Source organism: Rhododendron vialii, chromosome 7a (genome assembly GCF_030253575.1).
Source record: "Rhododendron vialii isolate Sample 1 chromosome 7a, ASM3025357v1".
Lineage (NCBI taxonomy): Eukaryota > Viridiplantae > Streptophyta > Magnoliopsida > Ericales > Ericaceae > Rhododendron > Rhododendron vialii.
In genome coordinates this window covers 2,704,619-2,732,147 of record NC_080563.1, presented here as the reverse complement: position 1 = coordinate 2,732,147, position 27,529 = coordinate 2,704,619, and the positions used below count along the sequence as shown (strand labels likewise).

The 27,529-nt window shown below is 39.9% G+C and overlaps 1 protein-coding gene across 1 annotated transcript; it reads left to right on the top strand.

Moving 5' to 3' along the window:
- Positions 1–336: 336 nt before the first annotated feature.
- On the top strand, positions 337–11,957 carry LOC131333468 (brefeldin A-inhibited guanine nucleotide-exchange protein 2). The gene is made up of 11 exons (XM_058368003.1): positions 337–1,789; positions 4,750–5,067; positions 5,195–5,543; positions 5,640–6,062; positions 6,153–6,445; positions 7,072–7,345; positions 8,049–8,548; positions 8,655–8,976; positions 9,133–9,514; positions 9,668–10,353; positions 10,998–11,957. Exons 1-11 carry the CDS (start codon positions 612–614, stop codon positions 11,607–11,609), a joined length of 5,337 nt encoding a protein of 1,778 aa, XP_058223986.1. The 5' UTR covers positions 337–611; the 3' UTR covers positions 11,610–11,957.
- Positions 11,958–27,529: the final 15,572 nt, after the last annotated feature.

Below are 27,529 nucleotides of genomic sequence, written 5' to 3'. Positions count from 1 at the left end.
AGTTATGAATGTTAGTGGCTAAAAAAGTTACCAGTTGGATGACCAGTTCTTCAGGTCATATTTTGTTGATGTGGTGCGATCTGAACCCTTTGTTAGGTGTATATAATACGTTATTGAAGGCGGTGTGTATTGAAGTATTTCCTTATGAGAAATTAACTAAAGTTCCCCGTAAACAGAGACAAATAAAGTTGGATATGGTCTCTCTATAATTACCCGATATTGATGGACTCAGATGTATCATTCCAAAACAACAGGAACGTCAGAGGAATTTATCCACAAAAGAGTCAAACCATGACAAGTCAAAAGGTTCCCAAACCCCATACCCGATCTAGAGCTTCAATTGGCAGAGTACAAAGAAAAAAAAAAAGAAAAAAAAGAAGAAGATCCAGAGCTTCAATTTCCTCCCCATCTCTCTCTCTCTCTCCGCTCCCCACTCTTCACTCTCTCTCCCTCCCCTCTCAACGACCTTCACACTACGCCGCGATCACGAAACAACCACCAACCGCCGCCGCCAGCTAACCACCTGGCTAAGACCAAAACACCCGTCAACACCACCACTATTCCCTCTCCAGATCTGAACCACCCCACCCCACCCCACTCCCGCCCTGGGAATGGCTTCTTCGGAAGCCGATTCCCGCCTCAACCAAGTCCTCATCCCCGCCCTAGAAAAAATCATCAAAAACGGCTCCTGGCGCAAGCACTCCAAGCTCGTCCACGAGTCCAAATCCGTCCTCGAACGCCTCACCTCCTCACCGGAAAAACCCCCCACCCCCACCTCCCCCCAATCAGATCCCGACACCTCCCCCGGCGTCCTCCACGACGGCGGCCCCTCCGAACCCTCCCTCGCCGAATCCGAGCTCATCCTCTCCCCCATCATCCACGCCTGCTCCTCGGGTAACCTCAAAATCGCCGATCCCGCCCTCGACTGCATCCAGAAACTCATCTCCCACGGCTACCTCCGCGGCGCCTCCGACGAGGCTGACATCCTCTCCAAGCTCGTCGAATCCGTCTGCAAATGCAGCGAACTCGCCGACGAGGCCATCGAGTTGTTAGTGCTCAAGACTTTACTATCAGCCGTCACCTCCGTTAGTTTACGGATTCATGGCGATTGTTTGTTGCAAATCGTTAGGACTTGTTACGATGTGTATCTAGGGAGCAAGAACGTGGTGAACCAGACCACGGCGAAGGCCTCGCTGATACAGATGCTGGTGATTGTGTTCAGGCGGATGGAGGCGGACTCGTCTACGGTGCCGGTGCAGCCTATCGTGGTGGCGGAGCTGATGGAGCCGATGGAGAAAGGGGAGGATAACAGTAACATGACGATGTTCGTTCAAGGGTTTATAACTAGGATTATGCAGGACATTGACGGGGTTTTGAATCCGGTGGGGACGCCGCGTGGTGGGGCGGGGGTGCATGTGCATGACGGGGCGTTTGAGAGTAGGGTCACCGTGGAGTCAACGAATCCAGCGGATTTGTTGGATTCGACGGATAAGGACATGTTGGATGCCAAGTATTGGGAGATTAGCATGTATAAGACGGCGTTGGAGGGTAGGAAGGGGGAGTTGGCGGATGGGGAGACGGAGAGGGATGACGATTTGGACGTGCAGATTGGGAATAAGTTGAGGAGGGACGCGTTTTTGGTGTTCAGAGCGCTGTGTAAGTTGTCGATGAAGACACCTCCTAAGGAGGCTTTGGCAGATCCGCAGTTGATGAGGGGGAAGATTGTGGCGTTGGAGTTGCTTAAGATCTTGTTGGAGAATGCTGGTGCTGTTTTCAGGACTAGTGAAAGGTGGTATAACACTTCTCATGGTTTTTGCTTTATGTTTAGGTATCTTGGATTTTAGTAAATGCAGAGATTTTTACTAATGGTTCAAACTTCAATTTATGCACATCTCCCTACATTATGCTGAACTAGATGCCCGGGCACACCGGTGTGCAAATCTTGTCATGCAAAAGATGGAAAGAGGAAAATCTTGGACTGAGATAAGCCTGGGTTGAAATCTGGGATGTGAAAATAGAAAAGAGGGGAGAAGAAATTTTGGATTGCAATATTTTTGTTCTTGGCAGTTTTTTGCAGGTAGTTAGTTAAAGGGGTAGTCTGGGGAAAAAGTTGTGAGCCAGACTCCAAATTGACGGTCACACCAAAGGGGTGTTCACTGAATGATAGTTGTAGATTGTTGGATTCTATTGGATGTGTAGTGTACTTTTAAGGTTTCAAACTTCAGTTTGTACACCTCTCCATACAATTGTGCTGATTTAGGAAATGGAATGTGGAAATCTAAGCTTTAAAGAGAAACTTGTTTGGATATCATGTTTGGTTCTTGAGTCATCGAGACATGGCTTTTGATTTGAGATCAGAACGGTGAGATAGTATTGGAAAGAAGGTAGTATAGAGAATTTTGTTGATAACTAGATAGGAAGTAGTGTATGTTGTACTGGAAGCAATAGAAGAGAAAGGACATGGAAGTCTGGAACAAGTTTTTAAAGTATAACAAGAAGAAGAAGTGCTAACTGATGTGGAATCAAATAATTACTTGCTGTATGAAGTTTGGAGTAACCATTATAATAACTCGTTGAGTTACATTTCTTCTTCACTAGGTCTATCTATTAAGATTGTGGGATTGTATTGGATGTGTAGTGTACTTTTAAGGTTTCAAACTTCAGTTTATGCACCTTTCCATACAATTTTGCTGAATATGGAAGTGGAAATCTAAGCTTTAAAGTGAAACTTGTTAGGATATCATTTTAGGGTCTTGAGTTATCGAGGTATGGCTATTTTGAGTTGAGATCAGAATGGTGAGATGGTATAGGACAGAAGTGGGGTTTGAGATTTGATTTTTTCCAGCAGTGGTTGATTTGTTGTGGAAAGCAGATGGCAGACATTTGACACTTGTTGCAATTAACATTTCGGTGGTAAAACACATGCTGGAGTAGTATAGAGAGTTTTGTTGATAACTAGATAGGAAGTAGTGTAGCATGTAGATTATGCTGTGTAAGGTTGGAAGAATATAGTGCCTGTAGTGTTGTACTGGAAGCAAGAGAAGAGAGAGGAAATGGAAGTCTGGAACAAGTTTTTCAAGTATAATGAGAAGAAGAGCGAACTGATATGGAGTGAAATAGTTACTTGCTGTATGCAATTTGGAGTAACCATTATAATAACTCGTCGAGTTAGGCAGTTGGGTGATGGGGGCCTTCGCCGGATTTTGTAACTTTAATTTCAAAGCTGGTGTTAATGCTGAAATTGCCTTTGCCCTTTCTCGATATTGGAGTTTTGCAGATAAGCATTACGAAATTCTAGTTTAGACCTTTAACTGGGACATTTGCATGTGTGATGTATAATTGCATGGCCTGTTTTTTGGAGAAAAAGCTCAGTTTGGTTTGGGTTGTTTGTACAAAATGGACAAGGAGGCAACTCATCACTTCTGGGTCGTTGGCTTGATGAACAATGGTGAAGTTGCGTAATGACTATCATGAAAAAGGCTAACTAGAGGTTAAAAAGTAGTATTTTATTAGTTGTATAGGTTTTCGTAGTTCTACATTCCCACTTTCTTAAGGTTACTGTAGCTATATAAAAGCAATATATATACTATATACGTTAAGGTGAGTTTGGGCTGATGTCCATGGTTAATAGTCAACCAGCTTAGCACTTCAGGCAACATCAATTCAACTTCACCAGGTCAGCCAGCAGTTTTCAAGTTAAACAACCATAGTCCAGGACCTCCAGGTGCTTATGGTTTTTGCTAATCTTATTTTCAAGTTACATTTTAAGCTAACTTGATGTAAATCTTCCTGTTTTGCAAGCTAATCATTCCTGCTTAATTTGTTCTTTCTTTGGTTGTGTGTCGTTTTTAGGCATCATGTTAGTCTTTTGAGAAGTTGTGGCTTTTGAATCTGAAAGTGAGAATGATTTTGTGGAACGACATTATCCTGGATTGTTTTGGGCTTGGTTTGGTCCACCATCAATAATCATGCACTTGTTTTGGCTTTTATTTCAGAAAAATTTCTATGATCAAATTTCTTATCCTTGAGTTAATTGCAGTTCAATTCTATAGATTGATGAAGTCTTGCGAAGGGATTTTGTAGTGGAGATAGATTTTGTAGGATTGGTGCCCTTGGTTATTTAATTCTCTGTATCATAAACCACAGCGGTTTCCATCTGCCCCTTTTCGTTGTGACCCTTTTGTTTTATGCTTAGTGCTTTGCGACAATTCTGCATTGTTGTTGTGATGCTAGATATCTCTCTCTCTGGGCTAGAATTTATATATTAATCCGTAAGCAGGTTTCATAATTTCAGGTTTCTGCGATGAAAAATGGGATTCTCCTTTTTAATGCGTAATAATTCGTGAACTCTTGCTATATACTTGTTTGAGTACATAGTATTCTTTAACTCTATTGTTATACATTAAATGTCCTCTCTCTTACTTTTTATTACTAGACATTGGAAAGCTATTTGTAGAGTGTGAGAAATATTGCCCTTTATCTTTATTTTCTTTCAGTGGACATCTCATCATTAGTATTTTACTACATTATTATCTTGTTCTCAATATTTTTGCTCTTGCTGATCAAAAAGTAAGCATAGTGGCATTCTCTGGTTTATTTACACAATAAATTGAGAACTCTTGCTTTGTACTTGTTTGTTTGCATAATATTCTCTTACCTCTTTCTTTATACATTAAATGATCTCATTGTACTTGTAAATTCTCTCTACGCTGACTGATTGGTCTTCTGAACTTTCTTCTCGTGGAACAGATTTTTAGGTGCCATTAAGCAATACTTGTGTCTGTCGCTGCTGAAGAACAGTGCTTCAACACTTATGATTGTTTTCCAGCTTTCTTGCTCTATTTTCATTAGTCTGGTATCAAGATTTAGAGCCGGATTGAAGGCGGAGATTGGAGTATTTTTCCCTATGATCGTTCTCAGAGTTTTAGAAAATGTTGCTCAACCTAATTTCCAGCAGAAGATGATAGTGCTTCGGTTTCTTGAGAAGCTCTGTTTTGATTCACAGATTTTGGTTGACATATTCCTTAACTACGACTGTGATGTCAATTCGTCAAATATATTTGAGAGGTATGTTTCGTGCTGCCTTAATTGTTCAGTTTTTGTTTGACAATTGGTGCAAATTCCATTGACGACATTGAGCGTCTTTACTCTTTAGTATGGTAGCAGGCTTATTCTATTATCTTATCATTTACAGAATGGTCAATGGACTTCTTAAAACTGCTCAAGGGGTCCCTCCTGGCACTGCCACTACACTGTTGCCACCTCAGGAAGCAACCATGAAACTTGAAGCAATGAAGTGTTTAGGGTCTATTTTGAAATCTATGGGAGACTGGATGAATAAACAATTGCGCATTCCAGATTCTCATTCTCTAAAGAATATTGAAGGATCTGAGAACAGCAGCTCCGAGCTTGGGAGTCTTCCCATGGTGAATGGGAGTGTAGATGAGCCTGTTGAAACATCAGATTCTCATTCTGAAGCCTCCAGTGAAGTTTCTGATGTTTCAGCAATCGAGCAGCGCCGAGCATACAAGCTTGAACTTCAGGTAAGTAAATGTATTGGAGTTCTATAGCTAGACAGTCTTATCTTCTTAGAATTCCACTCACTACTCTAATGGAATCTAATGTGATATTTATGGCAGGAAGGTATCTCTCTCTTTAATCGAAAACCTAAAAGAGGTATTGATTTTCTGATAAATGCAAATAAAGTGGGTAACTCACCAGAAGAGATAGCAGCTTTCCTAAAAAATGCATCTGGGTTGAACAAGTCTTTGATTGGTGATTATTTGGGGGAAAGGGAAGATCTCTCTCTCAAAGTGATGCATGCATATGTGGATTCCTTTGATTTTCAAGGTATGGAGTTCGATGAGGCAATTAGAGCCTTTCTACTGGGTTTTAGATTGCCGGGTGAGGCACAGAAGATTGACCGTATCATGGAAAAGTTTGCTGAGCGGTACTGCAAATGTAATCCAAAGGCATTCACCAGTGCTGACACAGCGTATGTCCTTGCTTATTCAGTCATATTGCTCAACACTGATGCTCATAATCCGATGGTCAAGAACAAGGTAAGGTTATAAATGGTCGTTTGGAGTTATTGGGTGTCTTAAAATCTTGAAGACCTTCTCCTCATTGGGAATTTGTCATAAATTTTGCAGATGTCAGCTGATGGTTTTATTAGAAACAATCGTGGCATAGACGATGGTAAAGATTTACCTGAGGAGTACTTGAGATCATTGTTCGAGCGAATATCAAGAAGTGAGATTAAAATGAAAGACGATGGTTTTGCTCCTCAACAAAAGCAGTCTACAAATTCGAACAGAATTTTGGGATTAGATAATATATTGAATATTGTGATCCGTAAACGGTGGGAAGACAAGGATATGGAGACCAGTGATGATCTCATGAGACACATGCAAGAACAATTTAAAGAAAAAGCTCGCAAATCAGAGTAAGACCATTTATTTTTACCCTCTAGGTTTATGACTGCTACTCTCTTGGTACCATTAGACAGTTGTATTACGTGGCTTACAACAGAATTCTACTTATTGTGAATACCCAAGGTTGGATATATAAAATCCAATTTGCTGCTGTCCTCCTTTTAGGCCTTGTCTAATCTTACACCGCAATATATTCTTATCTTTTGAGTCCATGTATTTTATATTTGTCTTTTCTTTGTGGTTCTGGCTTCTCAAAGTGAATGATTTGAATTTCTTCTGGTGCGGTGTCTGGTCATTCTTTCAGCATGGTTTTCTTAGAATGATTTTGGTTATTGAAGTTCAAGATATTTTAAGGCCTAAGAAGTAAATCTGTAAAAGATCATTAGTGAGAAGTTAATGTAGGACACAGGTATAAAAAAATGAGTTAAACTTAGCAAAAGTCGAAATAGGAAAAGCGGAAAGGAAGAGAGCACGAGAGAGAAAAACAATTTAGTGTAGACTGGGATGGACTATAAAATAAGGATCAGTACTTGGCAGTAGCCCCCTCCCTGTTTGGCTAAAGCCTGGCAAATGATCTTCTGGAGTAAATGAGTATCGATGTTTGTTCTTGATGTTGAATTGTGTTGCTCAATTGCAGGTCTGTATATTATGCAGCGACAGATGTTGTCATCCTTAGATTCATGATTGAGGCATGCTGGGCTCCTATGTTGGCTGCTTTTAGTGTTCCTCTTGACCAAAGTGACGATGAAGTAATAATATCCCAATGTTTGGAAGGCTTCCGATATGCAATCCATGTTACTGCAGTGATGTCCATGAAGACTCATAGAGATGCTTTTGTAACCTCGCTCGCAAAGTTTACTTCCCTCCACTCGCCTGCGGACATCAAACAGAAAAATATAGATGCCATCAAGGTTGGTTTCCTCTGGTGTACTTACTGTAATGGAACCAAGGACCAAATTTCATTTTCCCATGTTGCTTCGGTAAGCTAAGAAGCGAAATGTTTATGCAACACTAGGTAAATGGCTAAAGAATTTGGAAACACATGAAATGTCTTTGTTGGGTATTTCCAACAGGTGTAGAAATATCTCAATGCTATGGTATGTTCAGTGTGTTTCAGTATGTTTCTTTTTGGAATCCACTATTATTTGGTTTCTATTTCTAGGAAACAAAAATTGTTTTTGGCTTCTTCTATGGAAAGCATTCGGAATTTGTTCATTGAGTTGAATATATAAGTTAAGGGGTTCTATTGTTTACTTTGCGTGCTTCTGAATTTAATGCATTAGTCATGTGTTATATGCATACTCGATTCAAATCATCAAGCAAAACTGAAATTGTTCATCACTAACTCCATAAAGGGCTACAATTTGTTTCGAAATTAATGCACATGAGCCTTTGACGATGGTTATTGTGTCAAGGGATGACATTCTTGGAGGTTGAAAAAGTTCCTGTCTATGGTTTAAAAAGTTCCTGTTTAAAACAAATGATTATGACTATTCAGATTTCAGCATTTAGTTTCCTACATTATTTTGACAGCTGACAAGTTGTTGGACTCTGAGTTTTTTTCCTTGCTCATGGAACTGGCACATGAATTGGCATTTTTGGTTTGTGATACAGGCACTAGTTGCAATTGCAGATGAAGATGGGAACTACTTACAGGAAGCTTGGGAACACATATTGACGTGTGTATCACGTTTTGAGCATTTGCATCTCTTGGGAGAAGGTGCTCCTCTAGATGCAACTTTCTTTGCTATTCCTCAGAATGATTTGGAAAAATCAAAACAATCCAAGTCAAATATCCTTCCTGTTCTAAAGAAGAAGGGGCCTGGGAGGATTCAACTGGCAGCTGGATCTGGGAAAAGGGGTTCATATGACAGTGCTGGCATTGGCGGCAATGCTTCTGGAGGAATTACATCTGATCAGATGAACAATCTAGTGTCGAACTTAAATATGTTGGAACAAGTTGGTGAGATGAATCGCATATTTGCACGGAGTCAAAATTTAAATAGTGAGGCAATTGTTGACTTTGTCAAGGCTCTTTGCAAGGTCTCTATGGAAGAATTGCGATCTACATCTGATCCACGTGTTTTCAGCCTTACGAAGATAGTTGAGATTGCGTATGAATTAGTTTCACTTTTTCCTGACCTTTTGTTTTAACTTCTGATGATTTAGTGCTGTCAAACGATTGTGACAAATCTAGTTGATTTCTTTTCTTATGAATAGGCACTACAACATGAACCGCATCCGACTTGTGTGGTCGAGCATCTGGCATGTACTCTCTGACTTCTTTGTAACCATTGGCTGTTCTGAAAACCTTTCAATTGCAATTTTCGCCATGGATTCGTTGCGCCAGTTATCAATGAAATTTCTGGAGCGGGAAGAGTTGGCTAATTACAATTTTCAGAATGAGTTTATGAAGCCTTTTGTAATTGTTATGCGGAAAAGTAGCGCTGTGGAAATTAGAGAATTAATCATCAGATGCGTTTCTCAGATGGTTTTATCTCGTGTAAATAATGTCAAATCAGGGTGGAAGAGCATGTTTATGGTATTGAGATCTCTCTCTCTCTCTCTCTCTCTCTCTCTCTCTCTCTCTCTCACACACACACACACACACACACACACCCCCTCTCACTGTTGGAGTATCTGTTGTCGATTCAATTTATTAGAACCATGTTTTCATTATGATGTGAACATTTTACAGGTCTTCACAACAGCAGCTTATGACGATCACAAAAACATTGTGCTGCTGTCCTTCGAAATAATTGAGAAGATTGTGCGCGACTACTTCCCATACATCACGGAGACTGAAACCACCACTTTTACAGATTGTGTGAATTGCTTGATTGCATTCACGAATAGTAGGTTCAACAAAGACATTAGTCTCAATGCTATTGCTTTCCTTAGATTCTGTGCGGCAAAACTTGCTGAAGGAGATCTAGGGTCCTCATCAAGGAATAAGGAGCAGGAAGGTTCTGGAAAGATTTCTCCATCTTCACCTCAAAATGGTAAAGATAGAAAACATGATAACGGAGACTTGCCAGACAAGGAAGACCATCTGTATTTTTGGTTCCCTTTATTAGCTGGTAAGGAAATTGTTTGGCTTTTGTTTATTGTCCTACAAAGTCATCTACTTTTCAGAGCTTTTTTGATAGTTTCCATATAGTTAATCTGAAAGTCAACTATGCTCACTTGGTAAATCGTTGAAAGTTTGAAACATTTCTCTTTTCTTTGCGCAGGATTGTCAGAACTTAGCTTTGACCCAAGGCCTGAAATCAGAAAGAGTGCCTTACAAGTACTCTTTGATACTTTGCGCAACCATGGTCATCATTTCTCTTTACCGCTGTGGGAAAGAGTGTTTGACTCGGTCCTATTTCCTATCTTTGACTATGTGCGGCATACTATTGATCCATCTGGTGGAGACTCGCTTAGTCAGGGGACAGATAGTAATTTGGATGAGCTTGACCAAGATGCGTGGCTCTATGAGACATGCACGTTGGCCCTCCAACTAGTTGTAGATCTTTTTGTTAACTTCTATGGCACTGTCAATCCACTTTTGAGGAAAGTGTTGATGCTATTGGTAAGTTTTATCAAACGTCCTCACCAAAGCCTTGCTGGTATTGGGATTGCAGCATTTCATCGTTTGATGAGCAATGCTGGGGATTTTTTTTCTGATGACAAGTGGTTAGAAGTGGTTTCATCTCTGAAAGATGCAGTCAATGCTACACTTCCCGATTTATCCTTCATTGTTGATGGAGATGCTAAGGTTTGGAGCAATGAAGAAGCTTTCTCTCGACAGAATAATGAAGACACTAATGGGTCTCGTACCCCTGATGATGATTCAGAGAACTTTCAGAGACACCGTCTTCATGCTGCTATTTCTGATGCCAAGTGCCGAGCTGCTGTCCAACTTTTACTGATTCAGGTAGAAAATTCTTCCCTTTCAGTTCTGATTGTTCTGTGAAATATGCTTCTAAGTCGTGTACCGTATTTGTGAGGTAAGCTCAGTTAGCTGGTATAGTAGACTTGTCTTTTACCTGGAAATAATCTGCAAAACTTAGCTGCCAAATGGAGTACTTGAAGCATATATTGATGTTTCTGTACTTTTACGAGCGCACACATTCACATGATCGAACAGGTTTTTCTGTTGACTCTTTTGGTTTGTCTTTAATCAAGGGGAGTGATTTTGGCACTCCCCAAATTGATGACCGCACTCCCAATGGGGGAGTGCCAAAATCAATTCCTATATGAAATGGATTTTGGCACTCCCCTTGTGAGTGTGGTTATCAATTTGGGGAGTGCCAAAATCGATTCCCTTAATGAATTTTAGTATCTAGATTGCTGGCATTGCTACACTATTTGTTGATTTGCCGAGTGTTCATAATTCATAGATGAAGCCAGCAGATAAAAGTAATTACTCGTGTTGGAGAATATGGTTGTATATTTCTACCATGAGTTATCTACATAATTGGTTGCCCGGCTGTTTTCTTCTTGTTTAATCTTTCATTTTAAGCAATTACAAACCTGTCATGAGATTTTTGTTTTCCTTGTTGCATTAAACTTTGGCAGGCCGTGATGGAGATCTACAGCATGTACAGACCTCAGCTTTCAGCCAAAAATACCATAGTCCTATACGACGCTGTGCGTGCTGCAGGGTTCCACGCTCACAAGATAAACAGCGACCTTACATTACGTTCAAAGCTACAGGAGCTGGGATCCATCACCCAAATGCAAGATCCCCCACTGTTACGGCTTGAGAATGAGTCTTACCAAATTTGCCTCACATTTTTACAGAACCTAATTCTGGATAGGCCTGAGAGTTATGATGAGGAAGAAGTGGAATCTCTCCTGGTTGACCTTTGTCAAGAAGTCCTCCAATTCTATATAGAAATTGCGCGTTCTGGACAGGTGTCCCAGTCATCTGTTGGTGGGGGCCCCCAGTGGTTGATTCCTTTAGGTTCTGGTAAGCGGAGAGAATTGGCTGCACGGGCCCCTCTTATTGTTACGACTCTGCAAGCTATTTGCAGTTTAGGAGATTCTTCATTTGTGAAAAACTTGGCTCACTTCTTTCCCCTACTCTCAAGCTTGATATGCTGTGAGCACGGGTCGAATGATGTTCAAATAGCCCTTAGCGAAATGCTGAGCTCGTCAGTGGGTCCCGTTTTGCTACGATCGTGTTGATCTCACATACGGTTTGACCTCACGTTTTGAGATGTATGATAGTTTTATTCAATACTTGCATTTTTCTTCTTCTGTAATGGTTCTCACTTCTTACTGGAAAATAACAGTTTCATAGCGTCCAAAGAGTTAGCGTTGGTTTTTGACTACCAAGTGCTTCTGTACCGTCAAGTTTATTCAGGGGACTTTAGTTTTCTTCTTTAGACTTTAGAATGCACAGAGTTGGTAGCAGGTGTTCCAATGTTGTATGTTGTTTTACGTGTTTTTGCCCCCGGCTGCTTTAGCAGCAATAATTTATGTAAAAAAATATCTTATATATCCAGCGTAAAGTAATTGAGGTTTTCTTTGAAATGCAAGTTTCCTTGTTTTCGGCAGTGATCTGCCGAGTTCATTTATTGGATATGCATAAAGGGTTATCTTTTTCTTCTGCCGATATTCTTCTACTTTTCTGTAATTAAATGGATGGTATTCTTTGTTTTTGTGCCTGAAATGATCCGCGATGGTGGTTTTGAGTGGACTATTGTTGGATTGTAATTGTCACTCTAAGCAATTCCTCAGTACATCGTATTTGCAAACGGGCTTTCAGCCCAGCAGCAAGGAGAGGGGCCTAAGCGTAGCCTAAACGCCAACAGGCTTTTGGCCCAGCAGAATGGTGAGGTTTCAGGTTCAAGTAAATGGAGCTATGTTCGGACTTTCAAACCATGGTTGCTATATATGACGGGAAAAAGAAATCCTATTCCTAGGTATCGGTCAACAATTGCCTCTTAATTACTAGCATTACAGCCTTGATGGGTCCTTGGAGATCCTAAGAACTGCGGCGGAGCAAAAATATCAAATTAGAGTATTTAAAAGATGTGAACTAAAGTTGAATCATCCAATAAGATCTCTTTTTAAAGATTACCTTAATGGGAGTTAAGTTCGGCACTCGTTTAAGTCACATTTTCTTGAATTGCACTTCTTCATCCTCTATGCAATTAATGCATTTGAACAAGTGAATTAGAAATTGGAAATAGAAGATGAATTCTTGTAAATTAACTTAATAAAAACACAAGTGCCCCTTTTTTCCTCTCGTTCTCTTCTCTCTCTAGAACCTCTCTTGCTTAGGGTTTCAGGGGTGGCAAGAGAGGGGAGGAGCTGAGATCTGTGAGTCTCCCCCTTCTCAGTGAGGTTTTCTCTTCCTATTTTTTAGGTTTTCCTCTCTTTTCCCTCTTGTTTTGTGATCTGTTCTTCCACCACCGAACCCACGGACTCTTCCACCTAACCCAGTTCTGCCGCTGCCTTTGTCGCCTGCATCAGATGCTTCACCTCACCCTCCGACGCCTTCATCACCTTCCCCAGATCCGCCTCGCTCAGCCCCGTCAACGTTCACTGCCACGCCGCCTCACCCAGCCCAGTCACCGATCCCCGTCGCGCCGCCTGTCCGCTCTTCCTCCACCAGTCACCCTCTCCGCCGCCGCCGCCTTGGATCGCCTCTCACCTCCTGCCAGTCACCGACCTGTTATTCGTAAGCCTCCTCGCTCCTCCTCACACTTCTTCAAATCTGGGCCTTTTGCCGCCCTCGGAAACCTCTGGAATCCGTCATCGAGATTTGCAGTTGGTGTACGGCGGTGCTCCGTTGGCCCTCGGGCTTTTAGCTGTTTTTTCAATTTTAAATGTATTAACAGGTTGTGTACTGGTTTGGTGTTGTTTGTTGGTCCCTGCGTGGACCGTTCTTTGCCCGCTAAAGGTTTGGTCTACTGTATGTCAAAGATTTCTATCCGGTCCCCATTGATACCCCGTCTGTTGAGGTTTTTACCCAACTTAGGGCTCTAGACTCGGTTTTTGTTCAGCTTTGGGCTGTTTTCTGTTTCAATGAAAGCATTTGAGGCATAGTTTTTGGATTAAAAAAAAAAAAAAAAACCTATTTTGAAAAAAAAAAAGGGTGAAAAACATCACCCTTTCCCCCCACCCCCCCCCCCCCCCCCCCCAAAAAAAAAAAAAAAGAAAAAAGAAAAAAGAAAAAAAGAAGAAGAGGGTGACAATTATCCAAATTCATGAACTCCACTATGTTGCTGCTAGCCACGTTATTTACACTACTAGCAAAAGAAACTACTTGTCTGGCTCTAAAAAACTTCTGTTCTTTAAAAAAAAACTGATCTACTTGTGTTCACCGGCAAATGAGAGCTACTTTTTAGGAAACGCTAGCAACGCGAAAACATAAATTCTCATCGAATCCCAACTTATTTGATGGAAGATGACGTTGTAATACAAAACAAATCCTGCACTGAAGCATCAATCGAGTCTGCTCGTGTTGTGCAGACAACACGGGCAGACACGAGCTTCCCACACTCACCGTTAGTGCGAACTACTATCCCTGTCATCTAATAGACACCGTCCACCATTCAGGCAGATGAGTCACGAATTAAAGTCCACATTTGAAACAAAACAGAGTAGAAAACCAGAAATGACAGACAGATTATCAATATAGCTAGTTCAAACTTAAAGCACCAATTTCACCCAAAAAAAAATAGAAAACCAAAAAATGACAGACAGATTATCAATATAGCTAGTTCAAACTTAAAGCACCAATTTCACCCAAAAAAAAAAAACCAACCACCAAGCATCATAATGTCTCGGCTAAAACAAAGTTCAAAAGCAACTAAAGGCATTGCAGGGGCAGGTTTATCAGTTCCAGTTTCTGGATTTGTTACGAAATCTAAGCATACTGATCATAGCAAGTATCTTGAAAGTCAACAGAGCTAGAGAGGACTGCTCAGACAGGCGCGGTAGGCTCTTTTGGGGACCGATCCGGCTTCTTGTTCTCGTTCTTCTTCTTTGATTGTTTAACTTTGGACTCAGATGTGTCAACAGCAAGTGAAGGCGGCGGTGTAGCTTGTGGTGCTTTCCCTTGTTCATTACTTGGAGAAATACCCAAAGAAATGTTTACGCCATTCCTCAACCAGGCCTGTTGAAAAGTTTAGAAGATAAGTTAGGGATTTCCAAATTTATACGTGAATGAAGATATAGAAACAGTGAAACACAGAGAGATCGAGGAGAGACAAGATGTTTACTTGAGGTTAGTCCATTACCATGGGAGAAGATCAATAGCACTGTTTATTTTCCAAACACACTTTAAAAGTGGGAGAGGTATACACACACAAACTCAAACACTCTTTATTATGCCCAGAAACAGAAATTACAAAGTACTCAACAACAAACGTATTGACTCAACAACAACAACAACAACAACATGCGACAGACACTCTATTCGGTACCACATTACAGAGATAATGCAACACACATACAAGACCCCTTGATCAAACTTATTGACTCAACAACAACAACAACGATAATAGCATGCTACCACACTAAAAAATTTATTCGATACAGCATTTCTCATATCACAGCCCTTCCAGTTTGGTTTGGTAGAAGAAGTTGAAGTTGTTGACGCCAGTGTAAACGCCATCATCCCAGTTGTAGATAACTGTGTTGCCGTTCACAAGCGTGTCGCGTTGAGTATAAGAGAACGGAACGTCGCATGAACCCTGTGTCGCTAAGAGACTCATCGTGACCTTGCTCATTGGCGGCACGGTGGTCGTGTACTCAATCTTTACTTCGTTGTCTGTTGTCACAGTTTCGCCCCATTGGTATTCTCCGGTAAACTCAGTTGAAACTTCAACCGTTCCTTGTGCTACGAATGGAATGCCCGTCTGGATACTTGTTGTCACGCCTAACTTCAACGAAACGCTGCCCTTCCAAGTACTGCTCTTGGAGTCTTTATGCGAGAAGCCCAGTGTTTTAGTGTCGGATACTAGCTTATTGTTTTCGGCACTTGAACTTGAAAATGTGATGATGTTTTGGTTGTAGATTCTCGCATCCGAGAGGCAAAATTTGACATTATAAATTTCCCTTGAGATAACAAGCTCTTCAACCACCAGGCGTGCCTCCGTGGAAATGGTGGTTACTCCTGCATTGAGACAACTGATCTTGCCCTCGGCGGTGAGCCTCTTGCAGAAATTACCCAAATTGCGGAGAGCGACGATGTTGTTGCCAACTTTTACTGGAGAGAACAACGTGTCTGAGTTGTTGTTGGTGGAGTCATCTGAGTCGGCCCATATCCAATTAGGACTGCGCCTCCAGAATTTGCCAAAGTGATTGTTCTTGATGCGGATGCTTCCGTCATTAGTGACGAACACCTCGTTCCCGACCGTGGGATCTCCATAGTCATTGGACGCGAACTGTAGATACTGGTGTGGTGTCCCTCGATCCAGCGGGCGCTGAGGTATAGGTTGTTGTCCCCCTTGAACGCGATGTGTCGGGGCAATATCAACAGCGATTCCCAATCGACAATACTGAAAACATCAGGGTTATCAAGAGCTTCTGCTGTTTCTAGTGACCAATCGACGACAGGTGATGGTGGTAGTGCCAATAGGCTATCTGGGGGGGGCGCTGGTGGTCCCCAGCATCACCGTGGAGATTATATAGCCCCCGAGCTGAAGGTGGCGAAGTTGAACAGTAGTAGTAGTGCTACTACTGCCTCCTTCACCACCATCTACCGGAATAGGCTCGAACAAGGTACATGACCATTGGGATTGGTCTTCCTCAGGTTCATCAGCCCCTGCAATAAGGAAGGAGTCAGAGCTTGACTTAGCTACCCAGTATTTGTTACTGTAACAGCATCTTATGTGAACAAATCCATTATTGCTCTTTGCACTCTCAATTTCGAACTTCACATATGGGCTCAGGATCTCCTCTCCACTGAATTGGCGAAACCCATGTCTCTGCCCGTCCTCATCTCAGTAGCGCAAGTACTTTCTTGGGTGGAAAGATGATTGGGTCACCGCAAACCTTGGCAATGCCAACGCCATTCTCTTGATCGATCGTTAATTAGCTATATATATATATTGATCTGATGTTTTTTTTTTCTTTTGCTCTTGTGCTTTTCCTCCACTGACTGATGATATGTATGCAATTTATAACAGTGGAACTTCGATCGGTGCATGCATGGCCCAAGTGCCCAACCCAATTGAAAGTGGTCCAGCTAAGATATTAATTTTTTCTCATCTCTAACTGGAAAACGTGTTAAATCACACGTATGCAATTTTTAGTCCAATAACTTCGGTGCATGGCCCAACCCAATTGACCTCTTGTCCTCATATCATCATCTCCAACAGAAAAACGTGCGTGGCAAATAGATAACTGACGAGGACTGTTTAGTGGTGTTTATCGGTGTAATCTGAATGAAAAATCGAAAGATTGGATCGAACACCTACACATATCCAATCAAGCCGATTCCTGTCGACCCCTTTGTTTTTGTTTTTTTTAAAAAATTATTGAACGGCTTGGACCATCTGTGCGGGATTCGGAGTAGACCCCGCATGCCAGGGTGTGCACCGTCGGTGGCCGTAGTTGGGTTGTTTTCTATATCACCAACCTCTTGTCCTCTCTCCTACCCCAAGCGGAAAATGTGTGATAGGTACACACAACTCAAAACACAAATGCATTACGCTGTTCCCTCATAATTTATTGAGTATATTCACGGCTCACAACAATTTTTACTATGTACCGGATGAGGAAAGAATACAAGTTACATAGGCTACCAAGGTTCTAAATATTGTACCGATTAAGGTACTGTTACCGGCATGTTTACGGGTATAACACACCCATTTTCCAGGATAAGAAAAAAAACACAATTTCTGCGAAATCTCATTACAAAATTGCATGCCATTTAAATGTAGGTACACACAACCCGCAATGAGAACAGAAAACACAAATGCAAGACGTTCCCCAATAGTTGTTATGTACACACAACCCGCAAAGAGAATTACACCCGACCACATACGTGCGGTACACGTACGTGCGAGTATGTATGGCACCACGTGAGGGTGCGTCTTAGTGGATTACCCCGATCCCGTACGAGACACTCAAACGACTTGGATCGTTAATAAAACTGTAGAGAATTTTATTCCGCATCAAAATGAAAATCACATGACAAAATGAAAGGATCTTTCTCACCTAATAAAGCTTTCAAGCATTTAATTAGCCCAAGGGCTTGGCCTAGTAGTCTTAACCTGAAACTTAGAGTTTGCTCCTTTTAAAGATTTCAAGTTCGGTTCTTCTCGCTAGCAACTTTTGGGAGCACCTCATCCTAAGTGTATAAAACGACTGTAAGAGGGGCTATAGAGATTAGTTTGAGGTATCTGAGATGCGCGCAAGCTAACTCAAGACTGCACTACCAAAAAAAAATAGCTTTCAAGCATGCTAATAATATGGCCGAAGTGCACCTTCAATCTTCATTAGCATGTAGTAGTCTCTAAATCAATCGGACCAATAGCATCTACTTATACCTTATCTACATGTTGCGCTGAGAACGGGTAATATAAGGGTCGTGTCATAATCAACTGGAATCAATTTTGAAAGTCTTAATCAAATTAGCACAAATGCAAGTGGGGTGGAATGCAGTTGGAGCTGGTGCCTCCTTTATTTAACTCTTATGCACATGGACGGTGTTCGATTTTCGTAAGCACTCATCCCCTCCTCTAAGTTCCTAGGATATAGTAGTCGATTAGGATTATAGGATTAATGAATGAAAAAAAAAAGGGAATTGATTTCTACGCTCCATTTTTTGGTAACCACACTCCCCTTTTTTTTTTATTTTAGTGTTGGGTTGGGCTCTATTGTTTCTATGTTGTAATCCCTTGTAGACCATTCGGTGTTTGGGCCTTTGTCCATTAGTGATGTATTCCAACTTTTTGTTGGATCCCCTCTTCCTTCTTCCCTCTTCCCGTTTTTAATAAAATTTTCATCTTTTGCCGATCAAAAAAAAAAAAAGTGTATGTATTTTTTTGCGAAATAACAAAAAAGAAAATGTGGATATCAAAAATGGGAGTGTAGAAATCAATTCCCCAAAAATAATCATATCAACACAAATGGAGATCCATTTAAGAGGTTGGAGTTATTATTATCCAGTATGTGTGGGACCCACTCCCTTTGTGAGTGTGTGTATAAATATTTGTGTATTTGGACGTGGTTGTAAAATTATTGATATTTCCTTTGAGTGGAGCGTCGGCGGAGGATTGTGAGAGGTGTGTAGTCACCTGGACCATGGGAGTCCATTTAAGAGGTTGGACTCCAAAAAACAATCCGTGGTTGAGAATTACTTTGATGATTGAGTCACATACATCAACGTAAATCTCAACTAGTTATCTCAATCACTAGTTGTTCTTTTCGGGATACTTTCGGAGTAAGTTTTATTTGTCTCTAGCATTTTCCCATTTTTTATCCTCTTCCTTTTTCTAACGGTCGACCAGAGCTTGTGTGTGGAATTTCTCTGGGACTTCGTGAGTTCTATTGTGGGTGACGGGTCTCAGTACAGCCTATATTCAAACAGGCTTTCGGCCCAGCTGAAAGGAGAGGAAATGGGCCTAAGTGTAGCCAATACGCCAATGGGCTTTTGGCCCAGCCGAACGGCAAGGTTTCAGGTTCAAGTAAATAGAACTATGTTCGGACTTTCAAACCACTAATGCAACATATGACAGGGAAAAAAGAAAATCCTATTCCTAGGTATCGGTCCAAAAATGACCCCTTAATCACTAGCATTACAGCCTTGACTAGTCTTTGGAGATCCTAAGAAACTATGGTGGAGCAAAAATATCAAACTAAGGTATTTCAAAAATGTGAACCAAAGTTGATTAATCCAATAAGACCTTCTCTTTCTAACGATTATCTTAATGGGAGCTAAGTTTGGCAGTCGCCTAAGTCACCTTTTCTTCGATTGCACTTATTTTTTTGCCTTGTCCTTGTCTTCTTCATCCTCTATGCAATTTATGCATTTGGACAAGTGAATTAGAAATTGTTAATAGAAGAGGAATTCTTGTAAATTAACTTAATAAAAAGAAAAAAAAAACCTATTTTGAAAAGAAAAAAAAGAGAGGGTGAAAAACATATCACCCTTACACACATTATACTAGGCTAGCTTGGTATGCTATTGGGCTTGGACTGGTCGGCTAGTAACTTTGGGTATGGATTGGGTATTCAAGTCAAGCCCACATGAATATATAAATTACTATTAGGCCATATACCCCATTAAACTATAATGCATCACCTTTTTTTCCCCTTTAAAACTACAAACACAAACACACATTTTCAAGATTAAAATTATTCTACTATTGGTATATACGGGTCGATAAACAAAACCGTTTCCTGGTCATAATTTATTAGGAAGACATTTTGGTCGTTATCTTGGACATGCTGACATGAAAGCCCTCAGATTATCTTTTCCCTTCCATTTCCTTACTTTTAATTTAATTTCGACGTACGTACAGAGCATTAAAACCCATGTCTCAATGTAAATGTTAGTTATATGTTGCTTAACAAAATAAAAACAATCACTTTGATCCCTGTCCAAAGAACTTTCTAGTAATATTATTAATGGCCTGATCATCATAGTAGTTAATTAACTGCGTTGTTGAGTATTATGTCATTCATTTTCTTAGTACTAATTAATTTCTAAATTCAGTTGCTTGATCCATATTGTTTAATGAGTAATAAAGTAACACTTCAATTAATTTGCTGCACTGACCATATATTATATATACTAGTTAATCGAAATGTGGATCGCAATCATTTTGTTTGCTTTGAAACTAGTTAAAGTATTGAGTTCATGGGTTCTTTTTAATCCCATCATTTTTGTCATGTGTTTGTCCTATGCTTATTTTAGAATACAAAAAAAAATATTCTAGAATTAATTAACTGAAAAAAAAGAAGCAGCACGAAAACAGTACCCCTGAAGTTATCATTGGACACAAATTCTTTATGCTTACCAAACCAATGTTGGACAGATATAATTATTATGCTTTGAGATCTGAAACCACACAATTTTAAGCAATGGACAATATTTACATATTTATATACCTCTTTCTTGTATTTAATCTTCTACTTTACCAAATCCAATATTAGTTCTTACAACAATCTTTAATTAAGCAGCTTTGGAAGTTTCTCAGAACAATCGAAACTCCAAGATATTTCCCCGTTTAGGATTTTCCACGTATATCTTGGTGTTCTCTGTTTGTTCGCTTTTCATTTGTGCTGCTGGTTAAAATATTGATTGGTGGGTTAACGATTGGAATATTTTCTAAAGCGTATATACCTAGTCGAACTAGGATTTTCAGGTTCTTTGCGGAATTCGTGAAACCCTAACATAGGATCTTGAGGATACAAATAACAAAATTGAAGAGTAAATTGAAAATCAAACCAGCCAACCACACAAGTTTACAGTGTCTTTCTTGAATGCAGCATCTGGTTTATTATAATGAAAATGTATCCTGAAAAGGTAAATCAACGGTATAGATTTATTTTAAAGTGCATTTGTACCGTTGATTTACCTTTTGGGGTATATTTTACTTGTACCTAGCACTCCTCGTTAATAAAGTGAGGAAATTAACTCGGATAGAGATCGACTTAACCCAATTGAGGTCACCCCTGACCTGGCTTTGATACATGTGTCATTTTTGGGAGACATGCAATCTAAAAAACCAATCCTGAGAAACCAATTGGTAAAAGTGGAGTAGTTTATCGACTACATTAACGAAACTTGAGTGGCTTAAGTAAGTGATACAGAACGAGTCTAACAAAATTCTCAACATTCATAAACGTCAGAGTTTAATCGATCTATTCAATCTTTAAAAAAAAAAACTCGTTCGAATTGTTGACTTCTATTGGTGTGTCATTTTAGAATAAGACAATAGAATATGTATATTGGTTAATGATGCGTTCTGGGGAAAAGATTTCAAAGGAGTTTGAACTAGATAGGCTCCCAATTAAACTCGGTTGGCCGATGGTTAAGACCTAATACTTAAGGGTTTGTTACCTCTTAAGATTTTCGATGTACCCATTTCGAGATTTATAAAATGTTTCGTTTGCCAAGCAAAAAAAAAAAAGATTTTATGATCGAACTCTCTTTGGTGATATCAATTCATTTGGGGCTAGTTTATACGGGACTTTTGCTCTAGCTTTAGTTGGACTTTCCGTAAGTGGGCGGTGAAATTGGGCCTCAGTATTAGTCGACGTTGGTTAGTGATGTGTTTTGGGGAAAAGATTTCAAAGGAGTTTGAACTAGAAAAGCTCCCAATTAAACCCCAAGGGTTGGCCGACGGTCAAGACCTGATACTTAAGGGTTTGCTCCCTCCTAAGATTTCATGATCGAACTTATCTCTCAAGTGCTATTAACTTATTTGAGGCCTGTCCATACATAGCAATGGCTCTGGCTTTAATTCGGCTTTCTGTAAGTGGATGGTGGAATTGGACCGCAATATTAGTCGAGGTGCACGTAAAGTTGACCGAATACGTACTTTAGTTATATATACACACATACATGATGGATAAGCTCCCAATTGATGATGGTTACCTCCACAAAATGCTCTTTAGAAACGATGAAAGGGACTCAAAACTTACAGACATTCAAGATTAAATTAATGCAAAGATGAGCCCAAAATCAAATGTGAAAACAAACCGTTGACATAACGCTAGCCGATTCCAAAATTAATTAAATTAACATTTGATTAATTTTGAAAGAGTCTGAAATAATTAAGCTGGTGGAGGTGTGACTAGCTAGCTAGATAGAATCAATCAATATTCCAAACCAATCACCATCTGTGATCACGTGGTCACCTCAACTTTGGTCGGCTGTTTAGCCTCTATTTAAAATCCCCAATGCCGATGTTAGAGAGTTGTTGGCATCCACATCGGATGCGGATGACGCGACGTATCGACTCATAAGACGACACGCGACGCTTTCGTTTCTAAAAACAATGTCCGAGTTAAAAGTCTGAAGGGACAAACGTCCCTTCAGGCTCGCTATTGGGTTGGGTCAAAGCGGACGATATTATTTGATGGAGGTTAAAACACGCATTTTATCTAGCGCTAGCGCGATAGGGCTCATAAGCGGCGGGAATGTTGACATCACGTAGCATCCAAACGGTGTCCAACCGGCCCTTTGGCTGGGTCAGAGGCGATAGCGAGGGGATAGCAGTTTCAGATGGAGGCTAGCTAGATCACACATACTTCTTACATGGTATCCGAGCAAAATCCCTGCTTAAGCCTTGGAAATGTTAGCATATCACATCAAATCCACGTACGCAAGATGCTTTCGTTTAAAGTTGGCGTCTATCGTGCTTAAAAGTTCAAAGAAATTAACAAACCCGCGAAACCAACGGTTGGAGTACCGATGGGTCGGATTGGGTCAAAACGGACAAAAGTAAGAGTTGGAAGAAATAGGCCGGGTGCAATATTATTAATCATTAATTAATTAATTAAGCCAATTAATTCACAGAACAAAAGCAGCTTCCTAGAAAGTGATCAAGAACATGCAGGGTAGCATTATTAAGCGAGAGATTCGAAGGCTTAGTTAGGTGCTCATCACATGAAAGTAATAGTGTTCGTTTTTCTTTGCAAGTGGCGGGTCCATGCTTTTCACCAGATTAGCTTTGTCGATATAATTCTTTATTTAAGAGAGAGAGAGAGAGAGAGAGCTAGGGTTGATTAGTTTAATATGGGAAAGGGAGAGTTGATTAAGATAAACATGACAATGAAGTGTTTTGGTAATAGCTCCAGATATGCAACATTTTTCTAATTAAGCATCTCTCTCTCTCTCTCTCTCTCTCTCTCTCTCTCTCTCTCTCTCTCTCTAGATATGCAACATTTTTCTAAGCATCTCTCTCTCTCCAAAGGCAAGACTTTGCCCCCCCTTGAAACCCCACACTTCCATTTTTCACTGGATTCAACATTTGAGCCCCTCTTTTAAGGGATCTTGTGAAACTCTTTTTTGTTTGAGGGGAAAAAAAAAATACTCATTTTTGTTTGTTCTGTAGCGTGATTGCAACCTGCAAATAGTCCTTCTTCTTCTTGGAAAGATGAGTTTTTGGTTTTTAGGTGTCAAGATGAGTGATAATTAATTATAGTGTATTGTTCTTATGCTTTTAATAACAGATATTCCAGCCAGTAACAGATGTTCTGGCCAGGTTAAGCACGGCCTCAATTAATTCCAGAATCTTAGAAATTAATAACTGAGAAAATTTTCAGTGGTTCAGAGTGAGGGTCAAACTAGCGAACTTGAAAGATAACCTCTTACATGTTGACAAACTCAATTATTGTGAGACTTATATATAGCAAACTCAATAATTGTACAACTACATGGCTAAGTCCCACAATGCTGTCACAAGCATATATATAACATGCCCAAATAAATACAACTACCTGAAAACCATCACCTTCTAAAATAGGCGAAGGAACAAATCTTGTTGAAACTGAAATCGGGGCAATCTTCTTCAAACGCATCCAAACAAGACTTCTGTCGAAACTTTAGATCCAACTCAAAAACCAAGTCATTGGAGTAAGTGGAGATCAAAGTCTAGAAGTCACATTAAATAGTCACTCCTTCTACACCTAATCAATGCGAGACTTGTATTATCAAGCATTTTCTCCGAAGCTATAGGTTTATGTTTCATATTATGCAGTTGGTGGCTTGCTCGAACATCTTTTTTATGCCCTTTCGGGTTTATGTAACAAGCCAAGCTCAATGTGCTTTTTTTTTTTGGCTGGTGTAACGAAACACTCAACCAAAAATAATGTTAGAAAACTTGGAGGATTCCAACTTAAAATCAATTGGTAATTGGTGGTGGAATAGCTTTTAGAATTTATTAACCAAGTTTGGATGACTCAGATAAGCAATGTTGGATAAAGTCTTAACAAAGGAAATTTTCTTTGGTTCCAATAAACGCAATGTTGCATGCCAATTAGAAAATGAAAGGAGAATTGAAAGAAATATAGCTACGCATAAAAGCTAGAAGCAAATCCTTTTGAAAGTCCTTCTAGAGATCTAGACACACCAAAATGTATCAAATAAATTAAGAAGAAAAAAAAAGGGTAAATTAACATGAGTATAAAACAATGTGTGTCAGTGTATCAGTATTACATAGTATTAATTTCACCACAAATACTAGAAATTATGGACACATGTTTTTAGAGCAAGACAGGAATTTAATTAAGAAACCAACCTAGATGTGGTGGGGCACCTTTGACTCATGACCAGGAAAATGATAGTTTGTTTTGCGTCGTAAGAGTACCATAGCATTTTGCAATCATAAATTTTCTGTTTTTTCGATCATTTCAAAAGAACAAAAATTCCTGTCATTTCGAGAGAGAGTTATATTGATGTTACGCCAAATAATTGGGGATTGGACATACACTTCTTCTCTCAAGTACTTCACAGGGTCCTCTATTTTGACCTTATTTCCATTTCCATGTCATTTTATTCCCTTTATTTGATTGGACTTGCTTGGATTCTGTTCTAAAACTCTCTTTGGGCAGTGTTTGGTTTGTTGGAATGAAAATATGGAAAAGCTAATTTATTTTCTTAAAAATGCTCATACCGGAAAGAGCAATTTGATTCTATACAGAGTCGAGAGATTATATTTTAGTAGGAGATAGTAGTTTACCAAATTCATAAGTATGTGAATTCTATTGGAAGGTAGTAAATTCATAAGTCATTGCCTTATTCACTTGGCTACATCTAGGGCTGCAAACGATCCGAGCTGCTCGGAGCTCGGCTCGACAACGGCTCGACTCGGCTCGGTTCGAGACACAAACGAACGAGCTCGAGCTCGAGTTCTGGGCTCGTTTCGTAAACGAGCCGAGCTCGAGCTAGTCGAAACTCGGCTCGAATTGGCTCGCGAGCTCAATTATATTATATATATTTATATTTAAATATATATTTTACATATTTATATTTATTTATATATATATATTTATATATATTTGTTTCATAAACGAGCCGAACCAGCCGAGCTCGAGCTCTGTAAATACTTCTCGAGCCGAGCTCGAGCTCGAGTTCTGCAGCTCGTCACGAGCTCGAACACTCTAAAACTCGGCTCGGCTCGGCTCGTTTGCAGCCCTAGCTACATCCGTCCTCTTAAGATTTCAATAGGAGACGATTTCATTTTTATCCAACAATCATTTATTCAAGTGAACCAAACACTTAACCTTTGTTCTTGTCCTAATGCTATATATCAACTGCATAATGGGGCTGGGGTGGTTTCAAGATTTTTAAATCAGCAGTGACAAAAACTTACAGAAAATTTTGTATACGAAATTTTGATAATCTACAAAAGTTAGGCACAAAATTAACAAACGCGAAAAAAATTTGAATAAAAACAAAACAAAAAAAATCTCAAATATCCCCAAAGTCCTTAGTTGAACTTAGCCCAAGTGAAGCTGAGTGTAGAGTTTGTGCCATTTTAACAAAACAAATACTAGTACACACAAACGATACAGTAAAAATAGTACACCACCGGAAATATATATATATACTTTGTATATTAGTAAAAAAAAATGGCATATAAATTTCAGCGCTTGGTTGTGTTAGCCATCACAACACAATCGACCCAATAACAAGAAAGAAACATTGGAATTATTGGAATGGGTGTTAGGGCAAGAGAACACGCACAAATAAAAAATAAATAAGCAATCGAAAGAACACGTAGCTTATGTAATATGTCTAATTGTACTCGATCTATGGGGTGTTAGAGGGTTTCATTATGATAAAAGATGAACAAGTTACGATGGAGGCTCCCTATCCTTTGCCTTTTATAAGGAAAATACAAGAGAAGCAATACAAGAGAAGCCCTAAAAAACATCAAAGCGCGACACACAGCTTTTCTGGTCCGAACTAGAGAGACCCTGGTATGGACCACCGAACTCGCTAATCCTAACCAAATCGAACCACAGATGCCAAAACTTGTAAAATTACTGTCACCATTAACCCGAAGAAGTTGACCTAAGATTTAGAAATTTGGTTCCTCTCATGATCTCGCGGCTTCATAAGGGACAGTAGAAATTAATTTCACATGCGAAAGTTGGTCCAGAATACGCTGTGGAAAAAATTACTGCTACCAGAAATAAATAGCCCGCTCGTGGTGGTAAGTGGTTGAAGTCTGTGCTGTCAGCTCCACCCAATTCCCGACCCACGCCTCTCTCTCTCTCTCTCTCTCTCTCTGTGACTGTGCATATTAAATTAGCCCACACGCCGTGGTTTCATATTCCAACAGCAAACTCCCTCGTAATGCTGGTGCTGTCAAACCCAATTTACTAGTCGATTTCTCCAAAAACTCCTCCTCCCTTGCTTAACAGTGCCGGGTAGGTACCATGTGGTGTCTGCTTGGCATATTCGAGTCGTTTAATGTGATTTTGGACGGTTCGGATTTGGAGAGAGAAAAATGAGAGAGAAAGAAGAAGGGTGAGAGGAGAGAGGAGAGAGAAGGTTTCAATTTGAGCCGTCCAAAAGTGCATCGGACATGATGCAGAATGGAAATTGAAATAATTTAATAAATAGCATTCTCTAGTTTTATTATTTTAGTTATAAATTATTTTTAAATATTTCGCTTTAAGTGCCATTTGTTTTAGCAAGTTTTCTTTTATTTTCTAGTATTCAGATTTGAGAATATCTCAAATTTTTTGATTTTGGTAATTATTGAGTCAATAAGAGATTCATCGAGATTCAACTTCCTGTTTTGCCGATTCCTTTTCGGTCTTAGTTTTTTTTGTGTGAAATAAGTTGTACGGTGACATTAAAATTTAGTTGTTTATGATTGAATTAATGAAAATTGAGAGTTTATCTCTATATGTGTTTGTGTTTCAAAAGGAGAATATTTAACATAAGCAAATTCGTAAACAAATAGTTTCGTGAAAGGAGGCTGCGCTGCATCAGGATAGCTCAGGAGTGCCGAGCGGACACCACGTGAGATATACCAACTCGGCACTGAAAATTTCTCCACAACGATAATGATATGCATAATAACTAAGAGGTTTTGCTAGCTCATGGTCTACGATCAACCCAACGCCATTTTCTTGTTCGAGATAAGCCTAAAAATCCAACTACATGGTAAACAGAA